Source organism: Oncorhynchus mykiss, chromosome 14, assembly GCF_013265735.2.
Source record: "Oncorhynchus mykiss isolate Arlee chromosome 14, USDA_OmykA_1.1, whole genome shotgun sequence".
Lineage (NCBI taxonomy): Eukaryota > Metazoa > Chordata > Actinopteri > Salmoniformes > Salmonidae > Oncorhynchus > Oncorhynchus mykiss.
In genome coordinates, this window is record NC_048578.1 from 30373066 (window position 1) to 30393566 (window position 20501).

Here is a 20501-nt window from a genome sequence, read left to right on the forward strand (position 1 = left end):
TGGGCCACTGATGCTTTCACATGCTCACTGTAGATCCATCTTCCTACGTCTAATGTAGTCGATAATCCTCCTCACGCACGAAGGACCAAATTACATGTAACTATATGTCAGAATATCGGACATGTACCGGACAATGTTCAATGTCACCACGTTAACGTAATGGGGACCATGTTGCAAGGACAGACCAGAGAGTTCTGAATGACTCCATCTACAGTACGCAATGCTTCACCAGCAGTCAGTTTACATAGGAATATAGTACAGAGTCTCTGAGTGCTGAGGGGAATGGGGGAAGTGACTTGGACATGGACTGAAATGACTACAGTGCCTTGCGAAAGTATTCGACCCACTTGAACTTTGCGACCTTTTGCCACATTTCAGGCTTCAAACATAAAGATATAAAACTGTATTTTTTTGTGAAGAATCAACAACAAGTGGGACACAATCATGAAGTGGAACGACATTTATTGGATATTTCAAACTTTTTTAACAAATCAAAAACTGAAAAATTGGGCGTGCAAAATTATTCAGCCCCCTTAAGTTAATACTTTGTAGCGCCACCTTTTGCTACGATTACAGCTGTAAGTCGCTTGGGGTATGTCTCTATCAGTTTTGCACATCGAGAGACCGAAATGTTTTCCCATTCCAACTTGCAAAACAGCTCGAGCTCAGTGAGGTTGGATGGAGAGCATTTGTGAACAGCAGTTTTCAGTTCTTTCCACAGATTCTCGATTGGATTCAGGTCTGGACTTTGACTTGGCCATTCTAACACCTGGATATGTTTATTTTTGAACCATTCCATTGTAGATTTTGCTTTATGTTTTGGATCATTGTCTTGTTGGAAGACAAATCTCCGTCCCAGTCTCAGGTCTTTTGCAGACTCCATCAGGTTTTCTTCCAGAATGGTCCTGTATTTGGCTCCATCCATCTTCCCATCAATTTTAACCATCTTCCCTGTCCCTGCTGAAGAAAAGCAGGCCCAAACCATGATGCTGCCACCACCATGTTTGACAGTGGGGATGGTGTGTTCAGGGTGATGAGCTGTGTTGCTTTTACGTCAAACATAACGTTTTGCATTGTTGCCAAAAAGTTCAATTTTGGTTTCATCTGACCAGAGCACCTTCTTCCACATGTTTGGTGTGTCTCCCAGGTGGCTTGTGGCAAACTTTAAACAACACTTTTTATGGAGATCTTTAAGAAATGGCTTTCTTCTTGCCACTCTTCCATAAAGGCCGGATGTGCAATATACGACTGATTGTTGTGGACAGAGTCTCCCACCTCAGCTGTAGATCTCTGCAGTTCATCCAGATTGATCATGGGCCTCTTGGCTGCATCTCTGATCAGTCTTCTCCTTGTATGAGCTGAAAGTTTAGAGGGACGGCCAGGTCTTGGTAGATTTGCAGTGGTCTGATACTCCTTCCATTTCAATATTATCGCTTGCACAGTGCTCCTTGGGATGTTTAAAGCTTGGGAAATCTTTTTGTATCCAAATCCGGCTTTAAACTTCTTCACAACAGTATCTCGGACCTGCCTGGTGTGTTCCTTGTTCTTCATGATGCTCTCTGCGCTTTTGACGGACCTCTGAGACTATCACAGTGCAGGTGCATTTATACGGAGACTTGATTACACACAGGTGGATTGTATTTATCATCATTAGTCATTTAGGTCAACATTGGATCATTCAGAGATCCTCACTGAACTTCTGGAGAGAGTTTGCTGCACTGAAAGTAAAGGGGCTGAATAATTTTGCACGCCCAATTTTTCAGTTATTGATTTGTTAAAAAAGTTTGAAATATCCAATAAATGTCGTTCCTCTTCATGACTGTGTCCCACTTGTTGTTGATTCTTCACAAAAAAATACAGTTTTATATCTTTATGTTTGAAGCCTGAAATGTGGCAAAAGGTTGCAAAGTTCAAGGGGGCCGAATACTTTCGTAAGGCACTGTAGGTAACATTTTAACTTCAGGATCGGTGTCCCTTCCACGAGACGGTTGAGCTAATGTAGTCTAATGCGATTAGCATGAGGTTATAAGTAACAATAAAATTACCCAGGACATAGACATATCTGATATCGGCAGAAAGCTTAAATTATTGTTCATCTAACTGCACTGTCCAATTTACAGTAGCTATTACAGTGGAAGAATGCAATGCTATTGTTTGAGGAGACTGCACAATGTTGAGCATGAAAAGTTATTAATAAACAAATTAGGCACATTTGGGCAGTCTTTATAGCAAATTTGGAACAGAAATACAATGGTTCATTGGATCAGTCTAAAACTTTGCAGATACACTGCTGCCCCTTAGTGGCCAAAATCTAAATTGCACCTGGGCTTGAATAAAACATGATGGCCTGTCTCTTGCATTTCAAAGATGATGGTACAGAAAAATACAAAAGAACGGTTGTTTTTTTCTTTGTATTATCTTTTACCAGATCTGTTGTGTTATATCCTACTACAATCCTTTAACATTTCCACAAACCTCAAAGTGTTTCCTTTCAAATGGTGCCAAGCATATGCATATCCTTGCTTCAGGGCCTGAGCTACAGGCGGTTAGATTTGGGTATGTCATTTTAGACAAACATTTAAAAAAGGGGTGGATCCTCAAGAGGAGGCATTTTGATGGAAATGATTACGGTATAGAGAAAGCAGGGAAGAACACTTACTGTACTGTATTTGAAGAAGAAGTTGTTGCGTTTACATTCAAGATGTCTTTCTGATAATATCACGGTGTATAATGTTTGGCTTCGGTATAAGAAGTGAACTTACATTGAAGATGTTTATAGTATACTGTATTTATCTGAAGAAACAGTTTGACTTACATTGAAATGGGATTTTTTTTTTGTACCAAGAGTCACCATCTCTGTGCTTGGCAATTTAATAGTGGGAGGAGTTTATGTGCATCCCAAATGGCACCCTATTCCCTGTGTTGTGCACTACTTTTGACCAGGGCCTATGGGGATGTGATGATGGAGAGCTTGTAATCAATGTTTATTTCAACGTCAGCAGACTGAGAGAGCCAGAGTTCATCTGTAGAGTCCTGCTCTGTGTACGTTCCAGACGTCAGTGTGTAATAGTGTATAATCTGAGAGGTTGATTAGATTAGACCCAGCAGTCCCATTAATCCTCACAGCGCGTTGTTAAGTGAGAGCAGACTTGCAGTTGTTAACATACTGAGCCTAATCAAAATAAACCATCACATTAACTCAGTGTAAAAGGAGATCTGTGTGACAACCGCTGGTTAGAGGTACAGTATGTAGTGTATTCTAAAACCACCTTCATTGACAGAATGTCATTTAAAGTCTGTGTTCCAAATGGCACCTTATTCTTTTTTAGTTGACTACTTTTTAGGGGCGCTGTGAAGGGAATAGGGGGCCATTTGGGACACAACCTCAGTGTGCTGTGAGATTGCCGTGACCACCGCTGGTTATGGGTTATGAGTAAATCACATTCTGTCTGCCGCTACAGATAGCATGCAGACATGGTGTGAGCATGGTGTTGGTTCCAAGGTTGTGGGTTCATTTCCTGCATTGGGTGAAATACACTAGAAATGTATGCACTCTCTGAACTGTAGGACGTTTTGGTTACTATTGTTTCAATTCCTGCTCTGCTCTGTTCTGTTCTGTCCTATCCTGTCTTGTTCTTCCCTGTCCTGTCCTATTCTGTATTGTTCTTCCCTGTCCTATCCTGTATTGTTCTTCCCTGTCCTGTTCTGTCCTGTCCTGTTCTGTCTTGTTCTTCCCTGTCCTGTTCTGTCCTACCCTGTCCTGTCCTGTTCTGCCCTATCCTGTCCTGTCCTGTCTTGTTCTGTCCTGTTCTATTCTATCCTGTCTTGTCCTGTCTTGTTCTTCCCTGTTCTGTTCTGACCTGACCTGTTCTATCCTGTCCTGTCCTGTCCTATCCTGTCCTGTCCTGTTCTGTCCTGCCTCCCTGCCGCTCTGCCTGATACAGTTCTATACTGGTCTCTTCAGAGCAAGGTGATAGCTGATGACTTTATTTCTGTCGTCTAAAGCAGTGCCTTGTGCCCCTAATGGCGCCCCATTCCCTATAAAGGGGACTATATTTTGACCAGGGCCGGTAGGGAATACGGTGCCATTTTGGGACTCAGATAATGATGTGAGGGAACTGTACTGTTCAACCTTCATTCATGAACTAGATCTACATTCCTACACTATCACTGTGCTTCTCATGATTATTAGAACTACTGTATTGTCATACATTATCCTTTCTCTTAGTAAATCCCTGTTCTATTGCATTATGCAAATATTAAAAGGTCAGGTAGTGTGTCTTTGATAGAGGAACTGTATACAAGTGCATGATTTATTTTTTGCAAACGTCAAATTTTGAAGTGTTTCAAGTTAAATTTAGGCATTAACTTCAAAATCATAAGGTTAGGCATGAACTCCTAATGGTTAAGGTAAGGGTTAAGGTTAGGCATGAACTCCTAATGGTTAAGGTAAGGGTTAAGGTTAGGCATTAACTCCTAATGGTTAAGGTAAGGGTTAAGGTTATGCATTAACTCCTATTGGTTAAGGTAAGGGTTAAGGTTTCAGATAGGCTTAAAACAAAAGTCTCAAAAACAACTTCAACCTTTGGAATCAGAGGCAGATGCTTATGCCCATCCACAAAGCCGGAGCAAAACCCGAAACCTACTTGAAGGTAACAGAGCTCACTGTTGCCCCTAGTGGCCAGTTTCCACGTCATCTCCCAACGTCCTCAGACATGGATGGACGTTGAGCACTGACTTGTATCATGGGTGACCTGGCAAGTGAAGTGAGTGGTTGTGATGTCTCGGTGGTGTGGTTATAAGTACCGTCTCGTGATCAGAAGAGCAGCACTACAGTATAAATGGTGTGTGTGTGTGTGTGTGTGTGTGTGTGTGTGTGTGTGTGTGTGTGTTTGCGCGTGTGTGTGTCTCTGTGCTGCTGTTGTGTTCTAAACTGCCTGCTATCAGGAGACATCAGTGGAAGCTGGTTCAACTGTACACCAGCAGTACAGTACACTTCCCAGCTCTGTTCTGCTCTGCAGTGTTAGCCGACCACCAGGGGAATGTTCAAAGGGACTCACACACCCAGATACACTATCACAGTCCTAGAACACTGAATGACAACGATACGCACACATTCACATTGACTCAAATGCATGCACATACACACACATGCACGCTAGAGGGGAAGAGGAGAGGAAACTACGTCTCTGTTATAGGCTAGTGGCCAAGACACTAAAAGGGCTTTCGTTTTTGATATACACTACATATACATACACAAGTATGTGGACAACCCTTCAAATTAGTGGATTTGGCTATTTCAACCACACCTGTTGTTGACAAGAATGCAAAATCGAGCACATGCATAGTGCCAACTGTAACGTTTGGTGGAGGAGGAATAATGGTCTGGGGCTGTTTTTCATGGTTCGGGCTAGGCCCCTTAGTTCCAGTGAAGGGAAATCTTATTGATACAGCATACAATAACATTCTAGATGATTCTGTGCTTCCAACTTTGTGGCAACATTTTGGGTAAGGCCTTTTCCTGTTTCAGCATGACAATGCCCCCGTGCACAAAGCGAGGTCCATGCAGAAATGGTTTGTTGAGATCGGTGTTTAAAAACTTGACTGTCCTACACAGAGCCCTGACCTCAACCCCATCAAACACCTTTGAGATGAATTGGAACACAGAGTGTGAGTCAGGCCAAATCACCCAGCATCAGTACCCGACCTCACTAATGCTCTTGTAGCTGAATGGAAGCAAGTCCCTGCAGCAATGTTCCAACAGCTTGTTGAAAGCCTTCCCAGAAGAGTAGAGGCTGTTATAGCAGCAATGTTCCAACATCTAGTGGAAATCCTTCCCAGAAGAGTAGAGGCTGTTATAGCAGCAATGTTCCAATATCTAGTTGAAATCCTTCCCAGAAGATTAGAGGCTGTTATAGCAGCAATGTTCCAACATCTAGTTGAAAGCCTTCCCAGAAGAGTGGAGGCTGTTAAAGCAGCAAAGGGGGGACCAACTCCATATTAATGCCCATGATTTTGTAATGAGAAGTTTGACATGCAGGTGTCCACATACGTTTGTTCACGTAGTGTATGTCTACCTGGGGTATAACAAAACACAATCATGTTTTTTCACATCTCTAATGTCTCCCATTTATGAAATTGCTGATTTTGAACAAATATTTCACTACAAAAGTGGTTAAATTGATAGATGTGACACACCCCATAACTTCAAAATGTGCAGAATAATGCTTGGCTGGAGGGGAAAATGACTGCATAAACTCCTGTAACCCAATATTGCAAATTTGAGTTTATTTTTACAAGTAGTTTGTTTTCTGCCCTACATACACAAACAAACAGTATTAGGGTAATCTAGACCTATAAATACAGAAATATAAACTATGAACATTTATGATGAATGTCAGTTGTTCTTTTTGAAAGCTGATTAATAGAAAACTATCCAAGTCAAATGTTCTCTCATTCAGCTCTGTATGTTCCTGTCTGACAACAATACATACAGTCACATAGGGTTTATGATGTTGTGGCTATTGGAATCTAATCTAATGACCTTGATACAGTAGGCCCTTCACACCTCATATTTACATTCTGGATTCTGACACACACATTTCAAATTTTATACTGTCTGTTCACACCACATATTTACATTCTGGATTCTGACACATACGTTTCAAAATATATACTGTCTGTTCACACCTCATATTTACATTCTGGATTCTGACACACACATTTCAAAATATATACTGTCTGTTCACACCTCATATTTACATTCTGGATTCTGACACACACATTTCAAAATATATACTGTCTGTTCACACCACATATTTACATTCTGGATTGTGAAGAAGCCACTCTAATATATGTTCTCTGGATTGCTAATTGGATTTGTTCTGTTATTTCTTGATTTATTGTTTAAATATATATATATGTTTTGTGAACTTGTGTTGTATTTCTGAGATACTATACTGAACTTTTGGAGCTAGTACACATGCTAATCTGTTGGAGCTAGTACACCTGCTAATCTGTTGGAGCTAGTACACCTGCTAATCTGTTGGAGCTAGTACACCTGCTAATCTGTTGGAGCTAGTACACCTGCTAATCTGTTGGAGCCGGTACACCTGCTAATCTTTTGGAGCTAGTACACCTGCTAATCTGTTGGAGCTAGTACACCTGCTAATCTGTTGGAGCTAGTACACCTGCTAATCTTTTGGAGCTAGTACACCTGCTAATCTGTTGGAGCTGGTACACCTGCTAATCTGTTGGAGCTAGTACACCTGCTAATCTGTTGGAGCTAGTACACCTGCTAATCTGTTGGAGCTAGTACACCTGCTAATCTGTTGGAGCTAGTACACCTGCTAATCTGTTGGAGCTGGTACACCTGCTAATCTGTTGGAGCCGGTACACCTGCTAATCTGTTGGAGCTGGTACACCTGCTAATCTGTTGGAGCTAGTACACCTGCTAATCTGTTGGAGCCGGTACACCTGCTAATCTTTTTGAGCAAGTACACCTGCTAATCTGTTGGAGCTAGTACACCTGCTAATCTGTTGGAGCTGGTACACCTGCTAATCTGTTGGAGCCGGTACACCTGCTAATCTTTTGGAGCTAGTACACCTGCTAATCTGTTGGAGCTAGTACACCTGCTAATCTGTTGGAGCTGGTACACCTGCTAATCTGTTGGAGCTAGTACACCTTCTAATCTGTTGGAGCTAGTACACCTGCTAATCTGTTGGAGCTAGTACACCTGCTAATCTGTTGGAGCTAGTACATCTGCTAATCTGTTGGAGCTAGTACACCTGCTAATCTGTTGGAGCTAGTACACCTGCTAATCTGTTGGAGCTAGTACACCTGCTAATCTGTTGGAGCCGGTACACCTGCTAATCTGTTGGAGATAGTACACCTGCTAATCTGTTGGAGCTAGTACACCTTCTAATCTGTTGGAGCTAGTACACCTGCTAATCTGTTGGAGCTAGTACACCTGCTAATCTGTTGGAGCCGGTACACCTGCTAATCTTTTGGAGCTAGTACACCTGCTAATCTGTTGGAGCTAGTACACCTGCTAATCTGTTGGAGCTGGTACACCTGCTAATCTGTTGGAGCTAGTACACCTTCTAATCTGTTGGAGCTAGTACACCTGCTAATCTGTTGGAGCTAGTACACCTGCTAATCTGTTGGAGCTAGTACATCTGCTAATCTGTTGGAGCTAGTACACCTGCTAATCTGTTGGAGCTAGTACACCTGCTAATCTGTTGGAGCTGGTACACCTGCTAATCTGTTGAAGCTGGTACACCTTCTAATCTGTTGGAGCTAGTACACCTGTTAATCTGTTGGAGCTGGTACACCTGCTAATCTGTTGGAGCTAGTACACCTGCACTTCTGTGCAAGCTGGTCAGGCCCAAGAACTACAACCACTACAGTCTACTGGTCAGGCCCCAGAACTACATCCACTACGGTCTACTGGTCAGGACCCAGTACTACATCCACCATTGGCTACTGGTCAGGACCCAGAACTAGATCCACTACTGTCTACTGGTCAGGCCCCAGAACTACATCCACTACTGTCTACTGGTCAGGACCCAGTACTACATCCACCACTGGCTACTGGTCAGGACCCAGAACTACATCCACTACTGTCTACTGGTCAGGACCCAGTACTACATCCACCACTGGCTACTGGTCAGGACCCAGAACTACATCCACTACTGTCTACTGGTCAGGACCCAGTACTACATCCACCACTGGCTACTGGTCAGGACCAAGAACTACATCCACTACTGTCTACTGGTCAGGCCCCAGAACTACAACCACTACTGGCTACTGGTCAGGACCCAGAATGACATCCACTACTGTCTACTGGTCAGGCCCCAGAACTACATCCACTACTGTCTACTGGTCAGGCCCCAGAACTACATCCACTACTGTCTACTGGTCAGGCCCCAGTACTACATCCACTACTGTCTACTGGTCAGGCCACATAACTACATCCACCACTGTCTACTGGTTAGGACCCAGAACTACATCCACTACTGTCTACTGGTCAGGACCCAGAACTACATTCACTACTGTCTACTGGTCAGGCCCCAGAACTACATACACTACTGTCTACTGGTCAGGACCCAGAACTACATCCACTACTGTCTACTGGTCAGGACCCAGTACTACATCCACTACTGTCTACCGGTCAGGACCCAGAACTACAACCACTACTGTCTACTGGTCAGGACCCAGAACTACATCCACTACTGTCTACCGGTCAGGACCCAGAACTACAACCACTACTGTCTACTGGTCAGGACCCAGAACTACATACACTACTGTCTACTGGTCAGAACTACATCCACTACTGTCTACTGGTCAGGCCCCAGAACTACAACCACTACTGTCTACTGGTCAGAACTACATCCACTACTGTCTACTGGTCAGGCCCCAGAACTACAACCACTACTGTCTACTGGTCAGGACTCAGAACTACATCCACCACTGTCTACTGGTCAGGCCCCAGTACTACAACCACTACTGTCTACTGGTCAGGCCCCAGAACTACTTCCACTACTGTCTACTGTTCAGGACCCAGAACTACATTCACTACTGTCTACTGGTCAGGCCCCAGTACTACAACCACTACTGTCTACTGGTCAGGCCCCAGAACTACATCCACTACTGTCTACTGGTCAGGCCCCAGAACTACATCCACTACTGTCTACTGGTCAGGCCCCAGAACGCCATCCACTACTGTCTACTGGTCAGGACCTAGAACTACAACCACTACCCCAAAATGACCAGTTAGCTGTGCAAGCTCGTCAGGTCCCAGAACTACATCCACTACTGTCTACCGGTCAGGACCCAGAACTACAACCACCACTGTCTACTTTGTCTCCTCACCCTGTAAGGACACACTCAAGTCCTGGTCACCTCAAATATGTTGAATCAACCTCACACACTTAGTGCCAGTGTGGATAAGAGGGAAAGGTTAGAGCTGTACATTTCCACTATTAGAGTACCTGACTATTGTATGACAGGTTTCTTTCCTGTAACTTACACTTCTGTGTAATTGTGTCGTGAAAAACATGAAACACAATGAAAAGCTAGTTGGCTTCAGCCATTTAAGCACAACAGAGGCATGGCATTGCCACTCAGTCCTAGTTATACCAATAACTGTATGAAACCCTTTTAAAGACAGAATTACACAATACAACATAAACCAGGACAATTGATATGCAGGAGAATAGTGTAATTATGTTGGCCATTTTGGATTCAGAATAAAATGTATTCACAGCAAAGCAGTCTTTATGGGCATTAATGTTGTACACAATTCAGAAAAAATCAAGTCAAAATAATGTGACTTCCATTTAATGGAATAATGGCAGCCATATTGGATTTTGGACGCCATATTGGATTTGAGGCAAAATCCAGGGTGGCACCAAAGATAATCTGTGGAGGCCCTGTCATGTATTGTCATGTTGTGTCCTGTTCCTGTTCTTTCTCTTCACCCTGTCTCCCTCTGCTGGTCGTATTAGGTTACCTTTTCTTCCCCTCTTTCCCCCAGCTGTTCCTTGTCTTCTCTAACTACCTCGTTCACCCCTTTTCCCACCTGTTCCCTTTTTCCCTCTGATTAGGTCTCTATATCTCTCTCTGTTTCTGCTTCTGTCTTTGTCGGATTCTCGTTTGTGTTACTCATGCCTGAACCAGACTATCGTCGTGTTTGCTGCAACCTTGTCCTGTCCTGTCGGAATCTGCCTGTTCATCTAACCTTGTCCTGTCCTGTCGGAATCTGCCTGTCCATCTGAGCCTACGTGTGTTTCGTCATTAAAGAAACTCTGTTTTGTTAAATTCGCTTTTGGGTCCTCATTCACGCACCTGACAGAAGAATCCGACCAAGAATGGACCCAGCGACTTCGGATCCTCTCCACTCAGCCGTCGAGATCCAGGGAGCGATGCTAGGCAGACACGAGCAGGAATTGTCTGCTGCTCGACATGCCGTTGAGACCCTGGCCACCCAAGTCTCCAACCTCACAGAACAGGTTCACCATCTCCGCCTCGATCCACCGGCCACTTCCAGGGCTTTCGAATCTCCGGAGCCCAGAATCAATAACCCGCCGTGTTACTCTGGGGAGCCCACTGAATGCCGCTCGTTCCTCACCCAGTGTGATATTGTGTTTTCTCTCCAGCCCAACACTTACTCCAGGAGCACTGCTCGTATCGCCTACGTCATATCTCTCCTTACTGGACGGGCTCGTGAGTGGGGCACGGCAATCTGGGAGGCAAGGGCTGAGTGTACTAACCAGTATCAGGACTTTAAGGAGGAGATGATACGGGTTTTTGATCGATCTGTTTTTGGGGAGGAGGCTTCCAGGGTCCTGTCTTCCCTATGTCAAGGTAATCGATCCATAACAGACTACTCTATTGAGTTTCGCACTCTTGCTGCCTCCAGTGGCTGGAACGAGCCGGCTTTGCTCGCTCGTTTTCTGGAGGGTCTCCGCGCAGAGGTAAAGGATGAGATTCTCTCCCGGGAGGTTCCTTCCAGCGTGGATTCCTTGATTGAACTCGCTATTCGCATTGAGCGACGGGTTGATCTTCGTCACCGAGCTCGTGGAAAGGAGCTCGCGTTCTCCGTTGCCCCCCTCTCCGCATCACTACCATCTTCCTCTGCCGGCTCGGGTGCTGAGCCTATGCAGCTGGGAGGTATCTGCATCTCGACTAAAGAGAGGGAACGGAGAATCACCAACCGCCTCTGTCTCTATTGCGGTTCCGCTGGTCATTTTGTCACTTCATGTCCAGTAAAAGCCAGAGCTCATCAGTAAGCGGAGGGCTACTGGTGAGCGCTACTACTCCTGTCTCTCCTTCAAGATCCTGCACTACCTTGTCGGTCCATCTACGCTGGGCCGGTTCGTCAGCTTCCTGCAGTGCCTTGATAGACTCTGGGGCGGAGGGCTGTTTTATGGACGAGACCTGGGCTCGGGAACATGACATTCCTCTCAGACAGTTAAGGGAGCCCACGGCCTTGTTCGCCTTGGATGGTAGTCCTCTCCCCAGGATTCAGCGTGAGACGCTACCTTTAACCCTCACTGTCTCTGGTAATCATAGCGAAACCATTTCTTTTTTAATTTTTCGTTCACCTTTTACACCTGTTGTTTTGGGCCATCCCTGGCTAGTTTGTCATAATCCTTCTATTAATTGGTCCAGTAATTCTATCCTCTCCTGGAACGTCTCTTGTCATGTGAAATGTTTAATGTCTGCTATCCCTCCTGTTTCCTCTGTCTCTTCTTCACAGGAGGAGCCTGGTGATTTGACAGGGGTGCCGGAGGAATATCACGATCTGCGCACGGTGTTCAGTCGGTCCAGGGCCACCTCTCTTCCTCCACACCGGTCGTATGATTGTAGTATTGATCTCCTTCCGGGAACCACTCCCCCCGGGGTAGACTATACTCTCTGTCGGCTCCCGAACGTAAGGCTCTCGAAGATTATTTGTCTGTAGCTCTTGACGCCGGTACCATAGTCCCCTCCTCCTCTCCCGCCGGAGCAGGGTTTTTTTTTGTCAAGAAGAAGGATGGGTCTCTGCGCCCCTGCATAGATTATCGAGGGCTGAATGACATAACAGTGAAGAATCGTTATCCGCTTCCTCTTATGTCTTCAGCCTTCGAGATCCTGCAGGGAGCCAGGTTTTTCACTAAGTTGGACCTTCGTAACGCTTACCATCTCGTGCGCATCAGGGAGGGGGACGAGTGGAAGACGGCGTTTAACACTCCGTTAGGGCACTTTGAATACCGGGTTCTTCCTTTCGGCCTCGCTAACGCTCCAGCTGTCTTTCAGGCATTAGTCAATGATGTCCTGAGAGACATGCTGAACATCTTTGTTTTCGTTTACCTTGACGATATCCTGATTTTTTTCACCGTCACTCCAGATTCATGTTCAGCACGTTCGACGTGTCCTCCAGCGCCTTTTAGAGAATTGTCTTTTTGTGAAGGCTGAGAAGTGCACTTTTCATGCCTCCTCCGTCACATTTCTCGGTTCTGTTATTTCCGCTGAAGGCATTAAGATGGATCCCACTAAGGTCCAAGCTGTCATTGATTGGCCCGTCCCTAAGTCACGCGTCGAGCTGCAGCGCTTTCTCGGCTTCGCGAACTTCTATCGTCGTTTCATCCGTAATTTCGGTCAGGTGGCAGCTCCTCTCACAGCCCTTACTTCTGTCAAGACGTGCTTTAAGTGGTCCGTTTCCGCCCAGGGAGCTTTTGATCTCCTTAAGAATCGTTTTACATCCGCACCTATCCTTGTTACACCTGATGTCTCTAGACAGTTCGTTGTCGAGGTTGACGCGTCAGAGGTGGGCGTGGGAGCCATTCTTTCTCAGCGCTCCCTCTCTGACGACAAGGTCCACCCTTGCGCGTATTTTTCTCATCGCCTGTCGCCGTCGGAACGTAACTATGATGTGGGAAACCGCGAACTGCTCGCCATCCGCTTAGCCCTAGGCGAATGGCGACAGTGGTTGGAGGGGGCGACCGTTCCTTTTGTCGTTTGGACTGACCATAGGAACCTTGAGTACATCCGTTCTGCCAAACGACTTAATGCGCGTCAGGCGCGCTGGGCGCTGTTTTTCGCTCGTTTCGAGTTTGTGATTTCTTATCGTCCGGGCTCTAAGAACACCAAGCCTGATGCTTTATCTCGTCTCTTCAGTTCTTCAGTAGCCTCCACTGACCCCGAGGGGATTCTCCCTGAGGGGCGTGTTGTCGGGTTGACTGTCTGGGGAATTGAGAGGCAGGTAAAGCAAGCACTCACTCACACTCCGTCGCCGCGCGCTTGTCCTAGGAACCTTCTTTTCGTTCCCGTTCCTACTCGTCTGGCCGTTCTTCAGTGGGCTCACTCTGCCAAGTTAGCCGGCCACCCTGGCGTTCGGGGTACGCTTGCTTCCATTCGCCAGCGTTTTTGGTGGCCCACCCGGGAGCATGACACGCGTCGTTTTGTGGCTGCTTGTTCGGTCTGCGCGCAGACTAAGTCCGGTAACTCCCCTCCTGCCGGCCGTCTCAGGCCGCTTCCCATTCCCTCTCGACCGTGGTCTCACATCGCCTTAGATTTTGTCACCGGACTGCCTTCGTCAGCGGGGAAGACTCTTATTCTTACGGTTGTCGATAGGTTCTCTAAGGCGGCTCATTTTATTCCCCTTGCTAAGCTTCCTTCTGCTAAAGAGACGGCACAAATCATCATCGAGAATGTTTTCAGAATTCATGGCCTTCCGTCAGACGTCGTTTCGGACAGAGGTCCGCAATTCACGTCTCAATTTTGGAGGGAGTTTTGCCGTTTGATTGGGGCTTCCGTCAGTCTCTCTTCCGGCTTTCACCCCCAGTCTAACGGTCAAGCAGAACGGGCCAATCAGACTATTGGTCGCATCTTACGCAGTCTTTCTTTTCGCAACCCTGCGTCTTGGTCAGAACAGCTCCCCTGGGCAGAATACGCCCACAACTCGCTTCCTTCGTCTGCGACCGGGCTATCTCCTTTTCAGAGTAGCCTCGGGTACCAGCCTCCGCTGTTCTCATCTCAGTTCGCCGAGTCCAGCGTCCCCTCCGCTCAGGCTTTTGTCCAACGTTGCGAGCGCACCTGGAAGAGGGTCAGGTCTGCACTTTGCCGTTATAGGGCGCAGACTGTGAGAGCTGCTAATAAGCGTAGAACTAAGAGTCCTAGATATTGTCGCGGTCAGAGAGTTTGGCTCTCCACTCAGAACCTTCCCCTTAAGACAGCTTCTCGCAAGTTGACCCCGCGGTTCATTGGTCCGTTCCGTATTTCTCAGATCATTAATCCTGTCGCAGTGCGACTTCTTCTTCCGCGATATCTTCGTCGCGTCCACCCGGTCTTCCATGTCTCCTGTGTTAAGCCCGTTCTTCGCGCCCCCGCTCGTCTTCCCCCCCCCCCCCATCCTTGTCGAGGGCGCACCTATCTACAGGGTCCGTAAGATTTTGGACATGCGTCCTCGGGGCCGTGGTCACCAGTACCTAGTGGATTGGGAGGGGTACGGTCCTGAGGAAAGGAGTTGGGTTCCCTCTCGGGACGTGCTGGACCGTTCGCTGATTGATGATTTCCTCCGTTGCCGCCAGGTTTCCTCCTCGAGTGCGCCAGGAGGCGCTCGGTGAGTGGGGGGGTACTGTCATGTATTGTCATGTTGTGTCCTGTTCCTGTTCTTTCTCTTCACCCTGTCTCCCTCTGCTGGTCGTATTAGGTTACCTTTTCTTCCCCTCTTTCCCCCAGCTGTTCCTTGTCTTCTCTAACTACCTCGTTCACCCCTTTTCCCACCTGTTCCCTTTTTCCCTCTGATTAGGTCTCTATATCTCTCTCTGTTTCTGCTTCTGTCTTTGTCGGATTCTCGTTTGTGTTACTCATGCCTGAACCAGACTATCGTCGTGTTTGCTGCAACCTTGTCCTGTCCTGTCGGAATCTGCCTGTTCATCTAACCTTGTCCTGTCCTGTCGGAATCTGCCTGTCCATCTGAGCCTACGTGTGTTTCGTCATTAAAGAAACTCTGTTTTGTTAAATTCGCTTTTGGGTCCTCATTCACGCACCTGACAGGCCCCCTGACTAAATGACAAGAGTAGGGGGACCTGGGACCCCAAAAAAATATAATTCCGATGTCTTAGCCCACTTGTTTTCCTTAGAGCTGATTCCAATAGCCACAACATCAAAAGACAGGTGTAACTGTAGGTATTGTTGTCTAGCAGGATAATACAGCACTGAATGAGAGAACATTCGACTTGGAAAGTTGTCTGCTAATCAGCTACAAAAATATAGGAACTCTCCGTTAGGGGTCTACTGCTCTAGTGGCCTTGTTCAAAACAACACTGGCAGCACTGTTCATGCAGCCTGGCTGGAGACAGGAGAGGAGAGAAACTCTCCGTTAGTCGTCCACTGCTAAGGTAGCGGCACGTGGATAAAATCGCTGGGGAAACCAAGACATGGAAAAAAAGCCATTTGTCACGTCCTGACCTTAGTTATCTTTGTTTTCTTTATTATTTTGGTTAGGTCAGGGTGCGACAAGGGTGGTTGGCTTAGTTTTTGTATTGTCTTGATGTTTTTGTCCTGTCTAGGGTTTTTGTAATTCTATGGGGTTTTAGTATGTCTAGGTATATGTAGGTCTATGGTGGCCTGAATTGTTTCCCAATCAGAGACAGCTGTTTATCGTTGTCTCTGATTGGGGATCCTATTTAGGTTGCCATTTTCCATTTTGGTTTTGTGGGTTATTGTCTATGTGTAGTTGCCTGCCAGTACTCGTGTCACATAGCTTCACGATCGTATTGTTGTTTTGTATAGTGTGTTCAGTGTTTATTCATCATTAAAAGAAGCATGTATTCTTATCACGCTGTGCCTTGGTCTTCTCGTTGTGAGGAACGTGATAGAGTAACCCACCAAACAAGGACCAAGCAGTGTGAAAAGGAGGAACAGCGCTTAATGGGGAAATGGACCTGGGAGGAGATATTAGATGGAGCAGGACCCTGGACACAGCCGGGGGAGTATTGCAGTCCTAAAAAGGAGTTAGAGGCAGCGAAAGCAGAATGGCGATACTACGAGGAGAAATACAGGAGAATAGAGGAACAGCGTAGATATGAAGGTACACGGCTAGCACGGAAGCCCGAGAGGCAGCCCCAATATTTTTTGGGGGGAGGCACACGAGGAGATTGGCTTAGTCAGGTAGGAGACCTGAACCAACTCCCCGTGCTTACCGTGGGGAGCGTGTAACTGGTCAGGCACCGTGTTATGCAGAGATGCGCACGGTGTCTCCAGTGCGCTATTCTAGCCCGGTGAGCTCTATTTCATCTCCCCGCATTTGCTGGGTTAGAACGGGCATCCAGCCAGGACGTATTGAGCCAGGTGCGTGTCCCCAGCCCTGTACCACCAGTGCCAGCACCACGCAACAGGCCTACAGTGCACCTTTGGAGTCCAGTACGCCCTGTTCCTGCTCCTCACACTCGCCCTAACTGATAATTATTCTGAAAAATAGACATTGCAACGTAAACCGTGAGCCGATTACTTTCAGTCACGTTATTAAATAGCCGTCAGTCAATATGCATGCACAAGTACACACAAGTGATGACACATTCTTAGTAGTTTGTTTCTCAACAAACTTTCTCAAGCGTGTCCCCAGCCCTGTACCACCAGTGCCGGCACCACGCAACAGGCCTACAGTGCGCCTCGGCAGTCCAGAACGTCCGGCGACAGTACCCAGTCCAGAGCGTCCGGCGACAGTACCCAGTCCAGAGCGTCCGGCGACAGAACCCAGTCCAGAGCGTCCGGCGACAGTACCCAGTCCAGAGCGTCCGGCGACAGTACCCAGTCCAGAGCGTCCGGCTACAGAACCCAGTCCAGAGCGTCCGGCGACAGAACCCAGTCCAGAGCGTCCGGCGACAGTTAACAGTCCGGAACCTCCAACGACGGGCCACAGTCCGGAACCTCCAGCGACGGGCCCCAGCCCGGGGTCTCCAGCGAATGTCCCCAGTCCAGAACATGCGATGATGATCCACGGGTCAGTGATACAAGAGTGGACTCAGTGTAAAGAAGGGGGGCTGCGTCCAGAACTAGAGCCGCCACCGAGGTTAGATGCCCACCCAGACCCTCCCATATAGGTTTAGGTTTGCGGCCAGGAGTTCGCACCTTATGGGGGGGGGGGGGGGGGGGGGGTACTGTCACGCCCTGACCTTAGTTATCTTTGTTTTCTTTATTATTTTGGTTAGGTCAGGGTGCGACAAGGGTGGTTGGTTTAGTTTTTGTATTGTCTTGATGTTTTTGTCCTGTCTAGGGTTTTTGTAATTCTATGGGGTTTTAGTATGTCTAGGTATATGTAGGTCTATGGTGGCCTGAATTGGTTCCCAATCAGAGACAGCTGTTTATCGTTGTCTCTGATTGGGGATCCTATTTAGGTTGCCATTTTCCATTTAGATTTTGTGGGTTATTGTCTGTGTAGTTGACTGTCAGTACTCGTGTCGCATAGCTTCACGTTCGTTTTGTATAGTGTGTTCAGTGTTTATTCTTCATTAAAATAAGTATGTATGTATTCTCATCTCCTCGTTGTGACGAACGTGACAATATTACTAATAAACAGCAATTGATTTAGAACCTCGGAGAGTTACCATAAGTCGGAAAGAAAACAGGAGTTGCATCTACCATTCCAGCAACATTTCAACATCATTAAGTCATCTATGCTTAGTCTAATGCAGTGGCAACTAAAATATACCAAAAACGATTTAGCTCAATCAAAGTAAGCTAAATGTCACGATTACTCCTGCTGCATCCATCCGGCGCTTGACGTTGCCGGTCTACTAACCACCAGCCCTGGCAACTATTGTTACACACACCTGCTTCCCATCATTACGCACACCTGGTCATCATTTACTCTATGGTTACTCCCACTTTATTTATTGCTCATTTGACAGCAGTTTTTAGGTAGCATTGTTTTCTCTCGTGTTCTGTACGCTTCTATGTTTGTTCATCATTATTAAACTCACCTTATGCACCTGACTCCCAGTGTAGATGTTACAGAATACTACCTCTTAAAAATGGAAGCAGCAGAGGATAACATCATTTTCCAGACGTCAAGGAACAGGGTAATCTATTCCACCAACACCACGACCAGCTGGAGCAACTGGGTACGGCCATGAAGGAGGTCCTCCACATTCTCCATTGCCTTGACACCACCAGAGAGGCTATCCATACCTCTTACAGAGGGCCTCCAACCACGGGTCATCACAGTGAGCCATTACCTCATCCTACCCAGCCGTCCACCCAGGTCAGCGATGCCCAACTGTCCCTTCTGGAGAAGTATGACAGTACTCCCAGCAGAAGCCCTGGCTTGCTACTCCAGTGCTCCCGCTATTTCGCCTATCAGATGGGAGCCCCCACTACCAAGAGGTCCAAGATTGCCACGGTCATTTCCCTGCTGACCGGACGGGCGTTGGAGTGGACTATGGCCATCTGGGAGAGAGGAAGAGCTGAGTTCCTATGAGAGGTTCAGGGCGGTCTTCGACCATCCTCCAGAGGGAAGAGAGGGAGGTGAGTGACTTCTCAAACTCCAGCAGGGTGCCCAGACCGCTGTGGAGTACACCCTCACCTTTTGGACTATGGCAGCCTCCAGCAGATGGAATTAGCCGGTTCTCCGCACTCTATTCTTGAGAGGAGTGTGCAAATAGGTGTCCGGTGCATCCTAACCCGGAGTCCACTAGAGCAGAGGCGTGGCCCCATGATCTTCCATCTCCCAGCATTGGCGTGGGTATTTCATCATCATCTTTTTCCGCCAAACACTTTCTGGTTCCCATTTCACTGGCTGGCTGTCCCTCAGGTGTTGTCTCTACAGCTCTAGTGGACTTCGGTGCCACAGGGGATTTCATCTACCAGGCCCTCGCCTCCTCCCTGAACTTAACTTCATACCCACTGTCCTCTCATTTTTCTGTCCAAGCCCTGGATAAGTGACCATTGGGATCCGGCACAATTACTCACAGCACCACTCACCCTCACGTGGGACCCATGCACCAAGAAAGCCTTCCCTTCCTCACCACTGCACCCGTACATAAAGTTATCCTCGGCCTCCCGTGGCTCCAACTTCATAACCCCACCAGATGAGAATCACAGCCTGGGGACCAGGATGCCGGAGGACCTGAATTCCACTCCCTCTGGTTCCACATCGGTGGAGGGTCCTGTAAGTGTCTTCCACTCCAACAATCTGTCCTCCCATATCGTCTGCACCGTACTTTAGGACGTAGATGTGTTCATCCGCCAGGCTCTGGAGAGGAAGCCCGCTCCTTCTACCTGTCCTCCACAGCACATCTAGATCCCCACGGGGGTGAAAGACCATCTGTTGACCTGGGCAGACACATCCTTCGCCACTGGACACCTAGGTATCACCCCCATCATCCAATCCATCTCTGATGAATACTGGTGGTCCACCTTAGCGCAGGACGTCTTCCACTATGTCAGCTCTGTATGTAAAGTTGAAGTCGGAAGTTTAAATACACTTAGGTTGGAGTCATTAAAACTTGTTTTTCAACCACTCCACAAATTTCTTGTTGAGAAACTAAAGTTTTGGCAAATCGGTTAGGACATGTACTTTGTAATTTTTCCAACAACTGTTTACAGACAGGTTATTTCTCTTATAATTCTCTGTATCACAATCACAATGTGTCAGAAATGTACGTACACTACGATGACTGTGCCTTTAAACAGCTTGGAAAATTCCAGAAAAGGATGTCATGGATTTAGAAGCTTCTGATAGGCTAATTTACATCATTTGAGTCAATTGGAGGTGTACCTGTGGATGTATTTCAAGGCCTACCTTCAAACTCAGTGTCTCTTTGATTGACATCATGGGGAAATCAAAGAAATCCCGCCAAGACCTCCGAAAAAAACTGTAGACCTCCACAAGTCTGGTTCGTCCTTGGGAGAAATTTCCAAACGCCTGAAGGTACCACATTCATCTGTACAAACAATAGTATGCAAGTAGCACACCATGAGACCACACAGCCGTCATACCACTCAGGAAGGA

General features: G+C 46.9%; 1 protein-coding gene across 1 annotated transcript in view; it reads left to right on the plus strand.

The window, feature by feature from the left end:
- The window catches only part of LOC110487769 (SH3 domain and tetratricopeptide repeat-containing protein 2), a 103288-nt gene extending 84320 nt beyond the window's left edge, over positions 1 to 18968 (plus strand). Inside the window, exons 25-27 of the mRNA XM_036943642.1 lie at positions 8530 to 8812; positions 8897 to 9316; positions 18600 to 18968. Of these exons, the coding sequence (XP_036799537.1) occupies positions 8530 to 8812; positions 8897 to 9316; positions 18600 to 18968 (1072 nt within the window). The remainder of the gene's footprint in view (positions 1 to 8529; positions 8813 to 8896; positions 9317 to 18599) is intronic.
- Positions 18969 to 20501: the final 1533 nt, after the last annotated feature.